Source organism: Dipodomys ordii, unplaced genomic scaffold, assembly GCF_000151885.1.
Source record: "Dipodomys ordii isolate 6190 unplaced genomic scaffold, Dord_2.0 Scaffold146, whole genome shotgun sequence".
NCBI lineage: Eukaryota > Metazoa > Chordata > Mammalia > Rodentia > Heteromyidae > Dipodomys > Dipodomys ordii.
Window position 1 is genome coordinate 1557406 of NW_012267362.1, and position 12218 is coordinate 1569623.

At 38.9% G+C, this 12218-nt stretch overlaps 1 protein-coding gene across 1 annotated transcript in view; it reads right to left on the reverse strand.

Annotated features, from left to right (window-relative positions):
* The window catches only part of Gnai3 (guanine nucleotide binding protein (G protein), alpha inhibiting activity polypeptide 3), a 73220-nt gene that overhangs the window by 13145 nt on the left and 47857 nt on the right, over window positions 1-12218 (reverse strand). The window contains exons 2-5 of the mRNA XM_013031895.1: window positions 9100-9142; window positions 8842-8983; window positions 6639-6796; window positions 1833-1961 (exon numbers count right to left, since the gene is read on the reverse strand). Coding sequence (XP_012887349.1) covers window positions 1833-1961; window positions 6639-6796; window positions 8842-8983; window positions 9100-9142 — 472 coding nt within the window. The remainder of the gene's footprint in view (window positions 1-1832; window positions 1962-6638; window positions 6797-8841; window positions 8984-9099; window positions 9143-12218) is intronic.

The following is a 12218-nucleotide window of genomic DNA, read 5'->3' on the forward strand; positions in this document are numbered from 1 at the left end:
GGCTTTTTTCTTTTTGCTTATGTGGTGCTGAGGAATGGAACTCAGGGCCTCAGGCATACAAGGCAAGCGCTCTACCACTGAGCCACCTTCCCAGCCCTCCATGTGATTCTTATCTCAGATTAACCTGCAAAAAGCCAGACCAGAAGTAGAACTATGGCTCTAGTAGAGCTATAGCTCTGGTCTTGAGCTCAGGGTTAGCTTCCAGGCCCTGAGATCAAGCCCTAGGACTGGCACAAAAATAAATAAATAAATAAGTTAATTAAAAAATGTATGTTCAACTGATCTGCTCTTATTCTGTACCATGTTTCAAAACTGGCTGGGTATATTAAGATTTTAATACTTATACGGGCACTTAGTAATAATATATAAACCCCATGTAGATTTCACAAATACTGGGGTAGGTTAGGTGCTTTTAGTAAAGAAATAAATTGGGAGGATCTGAGATGTCCTAGCTGCTTTTGGTGGTAATAATGCTCAGTTTCACATTCTGCACATAAACATAATGAAGTAACTAAAAAGTAATCATATCAAAGCAGGAATTTTACTCAAAGGTCATAAAAGCAGAAGATCAGAACCAAAAAGACAGTTTTAGTATTTTCAAAAGACTAGTAACACAGAAAAGCAAGAACTTGATTTAGAATTACTGGAGGTATGAGAAAATTCTTTTAGAGTGCTAGATTTTTTTTTTTTTTGTCTAAAACAATCACTGATGACATGTTACTTGACCACTCTAAAATATCTCTATTCCTGAAGTTCATTTTCCATTTCTGAACGATACTAAGTACTTAGCAGGGCAAATATTTGCACTAGTTAATCCAAAACCCATGCCAATACTAGCTGTGCCCCATTAAACTTAAAGGGAAATGAAAACAAAAACGAAAAGGGTTATTACTAGGGCTAGGAATGTTGTTCAGTGGTAGAGTGCTTATGAGCATGCACAAAGCCCTGGGTTCAATTCCTCAGTACCACATACACAGAAAAAGCCAGAAGTGGCACTGTGGCTCAAGTGGTGCTTAAGCAAAAGGGCTCAGGGACAGTGCCCAGGCCCAGAGTTCAAGCCCCACAACTGAGGGGTGGGAAGGGAAGAATATTACCAGTAAGAAAAATCTAATTTAATATCAAAATGGTAGAGCAGGCTGGACATGGTAGCTCATACTTGTAATCCCAGGAATTTAGGAGGCAGAGATTGACATGAGGGCCTGAAGCTAGGCAGGGAAAACAGATTATTGAGACTCCCATCTCAAAAAGTAAGCTGATTGTGGTGGTACACACCTGTATCCCAGCTATGCATGAGACATTGGTAAGAGGATCACTGGCCCTAGGCAAAAATGTGAGACTCTATCAGAAAAATAAGTAAAGCAATAATGAGCTTTGGAGGTAGCTCAAGGTACAGACTGTTCCTAATAAGCTTGAGGTCCTGAGTTCAAACCCTTATTAATAATAATAAAAAAAGGCAGAACAGATTTTGTTCTGTTGCTATCCTTCTAAACATTTAATACCTGTTTTGGCATCTAACAAAAAGCAGGTGAAAAGAACAAAATTAAAATAGTACAAATTGATAATCATATTGTTAATTCTAATGATAGGTAAGCTATCACTTCATTTTGAATTTAATTCCCTCCAAATGAACAAAAATATTCAATGCTATTAAAAGAATAAAAAGCCTGGGCTCTAAGTTAAGATATTCAGATAATTGCTCATGAATATGATAACAAGTTTCTAAACCAAAGAATACTAAGAATACTGCCTAGAGAATTTTCACTTTAAGAGATGCTAACTAAAGGAAAAGATACTTGTGTTAGGTACATCCAGCAAAAAGGCTAGTAACTTACTTGAAATACAGTTCTTTGAAGGTGAAATGGGTTTCCACAATACCTGTGGTCTTCACTCTTGTCCGAAGCACATCTTGCTGAGTTGGAATGTAGTTGGTTTGGGATATTCTATCCAAATCATTTAGGTAACTAAATAAAATATACATTTGTTTTTACCTGATGAAGCCAATCACGTGCACAGCAAGTCAAGAGATTAAACTAAACTAGTTCCCTGCCAAAAGTAGACTGTGAACCTGTCACTAAAGTGGCAAAACAAAACCAGTATCTTCAGTATCATGGAATATCATGAGAAAAAAAGTGAATCTAGTACAGCAATTAAAGTAGGCTTTATATATACTAACAAAAGTGGTTTAATTCTACAGAATTACTCCTTAAAGACAAATCTAAAACTAAAAAACAAAACAAAACATGGTAGAGCCAGATGCTGATGGCTCATACCTGCAATGGCCAGCTCCTCGAAAGGCTGAAATCTAAAGCAGCTCTATACTAGATGGGCCAGCTCAAGCTAAGCTTGGGCCCTAACTAAGAGAACCAGCAGAGAGAGAGAAAGAAAGAGAGAGAGAGAGAGACAGACAGACAGACAGACAGACAGAGACAGAGACAGAGAAAGAGGGCTGGAGGACTGGTTCAAGTGGTAAGGAGTCAGCCTAGCAGGAATGCGACCCAGTACTGCCCCCAAAACCTATAATCTCACAAACAGCGTGACAACATAAAAAAAGAAAAAAACAGGTACCAGTATAATCCTAGTTACTCAGGAAGTTGAGATCTGAGGATTGCAGTTAGAAGCCAGCCTGAGCAGGTAAGCTCATAAGACTCTTATCTCCAATTAATTACCAAAAGCCAGAAGTGCAGCTGTAGCTCAAGTGTAGAGTGCTACAGCCTTGAGTACAAAAGCTCAGGGACAACACTCAGACTCTGAGTTCAAACCCCAGGACAAGGACCAGCACACACCAAAGAAAAATTCCTGTAATTTAATATGAAATCAACTGTATTCTATATAGGAGAAAAAACAAGCCAAATATTCAGGCATTTAAGCTCACTCAACATGTCACTGGCGTATTTAACCCTTTGATAAAGCATTAGAATATGGCATCTGAATTATTAAAATGGAGAAAAGAACCGTATTCACTATTTCTTAATAGGACATTGTGGAACATGCCTATCCTGACACTCAGTAAAATGGGGGGGGAGGGGAGGGGGGGAAGAGGAGGTGGAGGAGGAGGAGGAAGAGGAGGAGGTGGTGGAGGAGGAGGAGTAGGTGGTGGTGGAGGAGGAGGAGGAGGCGGCAGCAGCAGGGTGCTGGTGGCTCACACCTGTAATTCTAGCTACTTAGAAAACTAAGACTGAAGTTCGAAGTCAGCCTGGGCAGGAAAGCCCCTAAGACTCTTGTCTCCAATTAACCAGCAAAAAAGCTAGAAATGGGTCTATGGCTCAAGCGGCAGAGCACAAAAGCTCAGGGATGGCAATAAGCCCTAAATTCAAGCCCCAGGACCAATACAAAGAAAAAAAATGAAAAGAAAAGAAAAGAAAAAGAGGAAGGAAAGGAGGAAAGGAAGGGAAGAAAGAAAAGAAGGAAGGATACTTATCTTCATTCAAGAAAGATTGGAGGGTTGGGAAGGTGGCTTAGTAGTAGAGTCCTTGCCATGCATGCATAAGGACCTGGGTTTGATTCCTCAGCACCACATAAGCAGAAAAAGCAGGAAGTGGCACTGTGGTTAAGTGGTAGGGTGCTAGCCTTGAGCTGAAGAACTGAGGGACAGTGCCTAAGCCCGGATTGGAAGTTTTTAAAGTTTTCTTCCTTTAGCAGTGCCAGAGTTCAAAGCCAGGGCATTCAGCAAGCTAAGCAAGTGCTCTATCATTGAACTATAATATCCCCAGTCCTATTTTTTTTTTGTCTTTTTACCTAAACCAAAAAATTTATTCAGCAGAGTAATTAAAAGATTGCTTTAGAATTGGGGATTTAGATCAGTGGAAGAGCACTTATCTGGCAAATACAAGGCTCTGAGTTCAGTCCTCAGTTTGGGGGGCAGGGGGGAGGGGGGAGGACAGAGAGGAGAACACTATAAAAGATGATTGCTTTAGGGGCTGGGAAGGTGGCTCGGTGGTAGAGCGCTTGCCTTGCATGCATGAGGCCCTGGGTTCGATTCCTCAGCACGACATAAGCAGAAAAAGCTAGAAGTAGCACTGTAGTTCAAGTGTTAGGGTGCTAGCCTTGAGCTGAAGAGCTGAGGGACAGTGCCCAGGCCCAGAGTTCAGGCCCCATTATGGACAAAAAAAAAAAAAAAAAAAAGATGATTGCTTTAGAGCTACATTCTTAATCCCAGCAGTTTCTTAATCCCAGCAGTTAGGAGACAAAGAACAGGGTGCTGAGATCAAGGCCAGTCTAGGTTAAATATAGTTGGACCTGGGCTTAAAAAAAAAAAATAACAATATACAAACACAAACAAAAAAACCCTAAGTTCTTCACTGTTTTTAGGCTGCAGAAAATCCTGAAGTGCAAGTGACATTCATTTAAGTGAATCAAACCAAATACCATCATTAATGTTAAGAAGTCAAGCTGAGGCTGGGAATGTGGCTTAGTAGTAGTGTTTGCCTAGTATGCATGAAGCCCTAGGTTCAATTCCTCAGTTCCACACAAACAGAAAAGGCTCCAGTGGTGCTGTGGCTCAAGTAGCAGAGTGCTAGCCTTGAGCAAAAGAGTTCAAGGACAGCGCCTAGGCCCAGAGTTCAAGTCCCATGACTGGCAAACAAACAAAAAAGAAAAAAAAAAGAAAGAAAGAAAAGAAAGAAAAAAACAAAAGAATTGGTCAAGCTGAGATGAACAATTATGGAGAAGGAGTCAGAACCAACACTATAAGTCACATGGACTTCAGGATTCAGAGCTTACTCAATGTATAAAGAAATAATAGTAATTAAGATGTACCTTTGATGACCACTGGAAGAATTATATAAACTATCAATATATAACAACTAAGGTGAGCAAGAATCATGAAATGTTTGGAAAATACTTGTTTTAAAACATTTTGTAGGCTTGGTGCTGGTGGCTCATGCCTATAAACCCTAGCTGGTTGGAAGCCATCCTGGGCAGGAGAGTCTCAGACTCCTATCTCCCATTAGCCACCAGAAAACCAGATGTGGTAGCGTGCTAGTCTTGAGCAAAAAAGATTAGGGACAGTGCCCATGCCCTGAGTTCAAGCCCACAACTGACAAAAAACATTCTGAAAAATATTCTGAAAAACACTGTTTTAAAACATTTGCTCATAAAGTTATTTCCATGGAAAGATCAGTAAGCTCTCCAAATTTTTAATTCTTTCTTTTATCAATTTTGGACAGAATGAAGATGGGGAAAGTAGGATAGTGTAACATTATCAGAAGACTGAGCTCTAAGGATGGTAGTTCAAAGCCAACCTGGGCAGAAAAGTCCATGAAACTCTAATTAATCATATACATAAATAATAAAAAGCCAGAAGTGGAGCTATGGTTCAAGTGATAGGAGTGCCAATCTTGAGCAAAAAGTTAAGGGGACCTGTTCTGGCCCTGAGTTCAAGCCCCAGTACCAACATAAAAAGAAAAAAAAATAAAATACTTTCATGATTAAAAGTGCTTTTATCTAGAACAGAGAGAGACACAAATAACAAGTGATTACCTAGTTCTGAAAAACACTTATGAAAAGCTGGGTACCCATGGCTCATGGCTGTAACCCTAGCTACTCAGGAGGCTGAGATCTGAGGATCACGGTTCAAAGCCAACCCCGGCAGGAAAGTCCATGAGACTCTTACCTCCAATAAACCACTAGAAAACCGGAAGTGGCACTGTGGCTCAAATGCTAGAGTGCCCACCTTGAGCTGAAGAGCTGAGGGATAGCGCCCAAGCCCAGAGTTCAAGCCCCACGACTGATCAAAAAATTAAAAAAAAAAAAAAAATATATGGGTAAAAATGGGATCGCAGGTAACTGCTTAACAGACTTATGAATTACCAATTCTCTACTTAACATTCAAGAGAATTTCCTTGACAAAAAGATGCTTCATTGTTTTGTGACTTAGTATTGGTAATCTATGCAAAAGTTTAAGTGAGAAATCCACAGAGTAGCTCATGCACAGATAGTTGGCTACATAAAAGGGATGTCACAATTTTAATTTTCCCTTTAGCTGGTTTTCAGTGCTCAACCTTTTGCAGAGGAAACTTAGTTAAGAGACATCTAGTAAAACTAGATATATTTTACTAGATAATATCTAGTATATTATCCAACTAATTTTGTGGTGTAAAATCTACGTTTACATTCCAAGAGCCAATTTTTTTCCCTCCAAATTATATAAAGTGACCAGACTATAATCCTAAATGGAGACAATATAGGATTTCTACAGATGTCTCAGAGTTTCTAATATTTAAACATTTCCTTAAAAATGGACACTGAAAGCCAGGTATGGTGGCACAAAATTCAAACTACTCAGGTGGCAGGTATAGGAAGACTCATTGGAGAACAGTTGAGCAGTAAGTTAGCAAGAACTGCATCTCAACAAACAGGCTGCATTAATCCAATCTACAATGAAGACTAGGGTAAGTGGGAAGAACATGGTTCATGGCTAGCTTGGGGCAGAAAGCATGAGACCTTATCCAAAAAATAACTAAAGCAAACAAAAGAACTGGCTATCATAGTTTAAATGGAAAGGCACAGGCCTAATGAACATGAACCTTGAGTTCAAACAGCACTCCTACCCCCTTACACATAAAAGGAACAAGCTCTGAACTTTCTCTAGCGTTACCAAGTTATTTTCCATCATAGTTTCAGAGAGAAAAACGACTTACTATGAAGCAGAATCATTGAGTTGATATTCCCTGGATCTACTGAAGCATGCTTGCACCCCACCATCTCTCCATAATCGTTTAATCACTCCTGCTAGTTCTGCAGTCATGACTCCTTCTTCAGCACTGCCAGCTAAAACAAATAACTGCCGTGCATCATCCTGAAGAAAGCGGTTGAGAAAGACAGACAGGTGAGTCTCTATTTCTTTAACCACCTCTAGCCTTGTTATTCATATCCATGGTCCTATTTAGTGCTGATAATAGGGCTTGAATTCAGGGTCCTGCACTCTCACTTGGCTTTTTTCACTCAAGACTGATGCTATATCACTTGTATAGCAACACTTGGTTACAAACTGGAGGTAAGAGTCTCTCAAGACTTTTCTGCGTGGGCTGGCTTCAAACTACCTTCTTCAGATATCAGCCTCCTGAGTTGCTAAGATTACAAGTGTAAGCCATTGGCACTGGCTTGTGGCATGTCCAGAGGCCTCTGGTAAGGAGGTCTTTCCCCCTTGTCACTCCACTGAAGTTCTAAATCCAGAACTGAGCTGAGAAATGATTTTACACCATTTCTCAAAGTCACACCATCCTCAGAGAAGATCTCTGGCAAATCTCCATCTAAATTACTTAAGATTATTGACCGAAATTTTTTTTTTATAAATAACAGATTGGGATTACAGAAGTATAAAGACAAATGGACAAAGACTTAGATATCCTTCCAAATATTTATCTTTATCTGTATCTCCCCATCCCCCTTTTTAGTGTTAGAGATTAAATTTAGGGTTTTACATACACTAGGCCAGGCCTCTATGACTGACCTACATCCCTAGGCCTCAAAGATTAAAATTTTAAACAAAACACATTGGCAGTGTAACTCAGAGTAACTGCCTAACTTATACAACAAGGCTTTGAGTTCAATTTCTAGAATTACAAACAAGATTAAAAAAAAAAAAAACCTTACAAAAAAACAAACAAAAAACCCCACAGTGGTTCACACGTCTAATCTAGCTATTCTGAGGACTCAGGTTCAAAGCCAGCCTGGGCAGAAAAATCTATGATACTCTTATTTCAAATTAACCAGCAAAAAGTCAGAACTGGTATCAAGTGCCAGCTGTTAACTCAGTGACCGCTAATGGCCTAGAATTCAAGTCCAGCACTGGCACATCATAAACAAACAAACATGCAGGTATTCAAATAACCTCAGTAAGTATCACTTTCCTAAAATATATTTAAATTTTAGAAACCTCAAAATAGAGGGAGCCATTACCACCTATTTTATGCTGTCTTGACACTGTAAATATTCTTTTAGAAAGAAATGCTTTTCCCTTACCACTTAATTTTTTTTAACCAACCTGCTCTTGCTTCCCACAACTAACTGTAAGTCTACAGAAGCCTCCTTTTAACAAACTTATTTCTGCCTTAAAGCACATATGAAAAAGGGACCTATCCCATACCACAGCTCTATGCTTTTTAATTCACTCTGTAACCAACCATAAAAGTGAGAGGAAAAAGAGAGGAACTATAAATACAAATGCTTACATATAAAAAAGAACAACAGCTTTCAAATCTGCATAGGATTTTAACTTACGCTAGGTGGATTCTGGAAAACTAAGCGACTTTAACAAGGATCATAATGCAAAGATGATCCAAGGCAAAGTGTGAAACTCTTAACTAAAAAAGCTAAAACCTAAAAGCAAAAAGGACTGGAAATATGACTTAAGTGGTAGAGCACTTATCTAGCAAGCTCAAGGCCCTACCCCAAATTCAAGCCCCAATTAAAAAAATTTTTTTAAAGCACATAAATTGAATAGAGCTATTATCACAGAAACCTAATGTATATCCATCACCACAATCCAATTTCTGTTAGGTCTGCTCTGGAGAATAGTTTCCTTCCCAGGTGGTCTCCCATCTAAGTACTAACCAAACCTGACCCTACTTAGCTTCTCAGATCAGGTGAGACTGGGTGCATTCATGGTGGTATGGCTATATGGGCTTTTCTCCTGGGCAGACCTAACATTTTCCTTGACTCATTTTGTGGTAATCCAGTATCTTCTAAAGCAAACTGTTAATACGTCTCAAAAGAGCATGCAGTACTCTCTTTGCAACATCTTATCTTGTTGTTAAAATTTGTTTCCCTAAAACATGACAAATTTGGCTTAACTGCATCTATTGAATAAAAGCAAGTGAAGCGGAAATAAGAAATACTTACTGCTCTGGCAGCTTCCCCGAAATCAATCTTTAACCGTCCCATGGCTCTTATAATTGCAATGATGGACTGAATAGTATTGCTGTAGACAACTACTTTATATTGTTTACATTCTTCCTCTGAATAGCCATCCTCATGAATGATTCTTTAAAGACAAGAAAACCACAAGTCAATACTGAAGACCTAACATGAAAACAAATGATGGACTCTTTAAACATCTGGAGGAAATCTAGTCTTATAAAAGGCCATGTTTGAACTTACTTCATTTGTTTCACAATGGTACTTTTACCAGACTCTCCAGCACCTGAAAGAACACAAAAGCAAAATTTGAATTTCTCTGTAATCAAATAAAAAGGTAAAAAAACAAGAGTGACAAAAGTATATTAACAGCAACCATAGGTCATAAGGAAATTTTTGATAAAGATTTTGTGTCTCTGTTTCTATCTGGGAGATGATAAGCTTCTCTATTAGAGCATGTTGCTTCCCTTGCTTAAACTCAATAATGAAGTATAGTCTATTGACACTGTTCCAAAGCCTGCTTGATATCATTTGTGTAAAATAGGTACATTTAAAGAGATAGTAACATAAATACTTTGAACAACTCATCCTAAAACATGATATACATATTGTATATGACAAAAATGCAATAATTATTTTTTGGCTTATTGCCTATTAATTTTTAGTAATTCTACTGTGGCTGCCTGGCATGTCTCAAAAGCAATATTCTCAATGATGAGACTACAAAGGTTCAAAACCAAAGCAGAAGAAGCACTGTCTCTGCCATTTTATATCCTATAAAAACTATGCTTCCCTTTTTAGTCAACTGGAATCACTTTAATGGTCACAAATGTCATATAGGCCTTTAGGACTCCTTGACAATCTGCCTGCTAGGTCTTCCTTAGTCAATTCATTCTTCCATCTTCAAAAATACTTCCAAACACTACCTTCTGTCTCTCCAACATTACAACCTGCCCTCTATATCTCATAGATGATCCCATCAAACTTCCTTTTAAAAAGTATTTAGAGAAAAAGATCTCATTTTCCCACTACCAAATCTCCCCATCTAGCTGAATCGCCAATAATATTCTCTAACTTCATTAACCGATGAATTGTTCCTTCTAGATTCTTTTCTTTCTTTCCATTTTTTTTTTTTATTTTTGTGCCAGTCCTGAGACCTGAACTCTAGACCTGGACACTGTCCTTGAGATGTTTTGCTAGCACTCTACTACTTCATTCATGGACTGGTAATAAGTTAACATCCAGGAAGTACCATGTGTCAGGCTATTCTAAGCACTTTGCTTGTAGTAACTCATTTAATCCTTTCAGCAGCCTTGTGAGGTAGACATTATTTCCCTTTAACAGATGAGGTAAATGAAGAAAGTAATTTGCCCCCAGAATTGAAATTTGCATTTGCGCAGTTTTAATTTTAGAGCTGGTATACTGCCCCTATGCTAGATCCCTATATTTAGATCTTTGAAATCTGTTTCTTACCTTGGGGCTCTAGAGGCATATGTAAACCATTCATTCAACGAATCATGTTAAATATCCAGGAGGCATCACAAATAAACTGCCCCAAATTGAGCTCCTCATTGTTCATCCTCATCTCAAAACAAACCTTACTCTTCCCTTAGTCTACTCATCCCAGCCCAGGGAACCAGCATTCTTCCAGTTGCTCAGGTCAAACTGTCAAATGTTATACGACCAATTGCAGGTACAATGGAGGCTATAGTGCCAATTAGGTATTAGTAAAGATTTTTTTTTAAGGAAATACATGCCAAGCACTGGTGGTTCACACCTATAATCCTAGCTACTCAGGAGGCTGAGACCTGCAGATCAAAGTTTGAAGCCAGCCCATGCAGAAAAATCCATGAGATTCTTATCCCAGAAGTGGAGCTGTGGCTCAAATAGTAGAGCTCCAACCTGGAGGGGATAAAGCCAAGTGAGAGAATGATGCTTTGAGTTCAAGCTCTAATACTGCACACATACAGAAAAAGAGAAAATACAAATAAATATAATTTGAACAGTTTTGTTACTTGAACACTGGAAACCATAGGCCTAAGTCATTGAAAAGCTGCCAAAATAAGCCTTTTCCAATGGCCAGTCTTCTACTTAATGGCTGGAATAAACTTGTAAAAAGTACATCAGGTCAGGTCACAATTGTGACCAAAGTTGGTCCATAGCCTCCCTTCACAATTCAACATAAAATGCATGGGCATTTTGGTGCAACATACTCTGGCCCTACCTCCTCTGCATCATCTCCTATTAGTCTCTACTTATTTTCACTGCTTGTCAAACCAGCTTTTTGCTTTCCCTCCAGCATGTCAAACTGGTTCTTACTTAGCTAGATTCTGACGCACAGCCTTCCATTTACAGCTCCTTTGCCTGAAATAATGTTAGCAAGATTTCCTTCTGCACTCACATTTCTACTTCCCTCAGAACAGCATTCCCTGACAATTTACACGCAGAACTTTCACCCATCACACAGTTTCCCCTTACCTTGTTACAGTTTTTCATAACATGTATCATCCCTTTATGTGATAGGTTTGCTTATTTCCCATCCTCTTCACCCAAACTGAGTTTGGGTCTGGAACTAGGATTGATATAAATCACTCAAATATTATCAACAGGCCAATGGCTCACACCTGTAATCCTACTCTGGAGGATGAGATCTGAGAATTGCAGTTCAAAGCCAGCCCAGGCAATAAAGTCCATGGGACTCTTACCTCCAATTAATCACTCAGAAAACTGGAAATGGCACTGTGGCTCAAGTGGTAGAATGCTAGCCTTGAGCTGAAGAAGTCAGGGACAGTACCCAGGCCCAGAGTTCAATCCCCACAACCAACCAACCAACCAACCAAAACCAACAAAAACAAACCCCAAACCAACAAATGAGTATTTTACTAAGAATGATCCTTTTACTAAATATTTCTCAATTTTACCAACTAAAAAATGTAAGTTAAAATAAAATTCAAAATAATATAAAAACTCAACTACTTCCTTATAGAATCAGGAAGTACATTTATATATGACTTTATCTCTATTATTAGGTATTCAGTAATCAGCATTGTATAGTTAATATTAAAGCGGCACACAGTAACTATCTGATGACACTGTCAAAATTCCCATATATATATACATATATACACACACAAACATAAAGATGTACGTATGTAGGGCTTGAACTCTGGGGCTGGGTGCTGTCCCTCAGCTCTTTAGCTCAAGGCAAGCACTCTACTACTTGAGCCACAGTGCCACTTCTGGTTTTCTGAGTGGTTTATTGGAGATGAAGAGTCTCATGGAGTTTCCTGCCTGGTCTGGCTTTGAACCATGATCCTCAGATCTCAGCCTCCTGAGTAGCTAGGATTACAGCCATGAGCCAG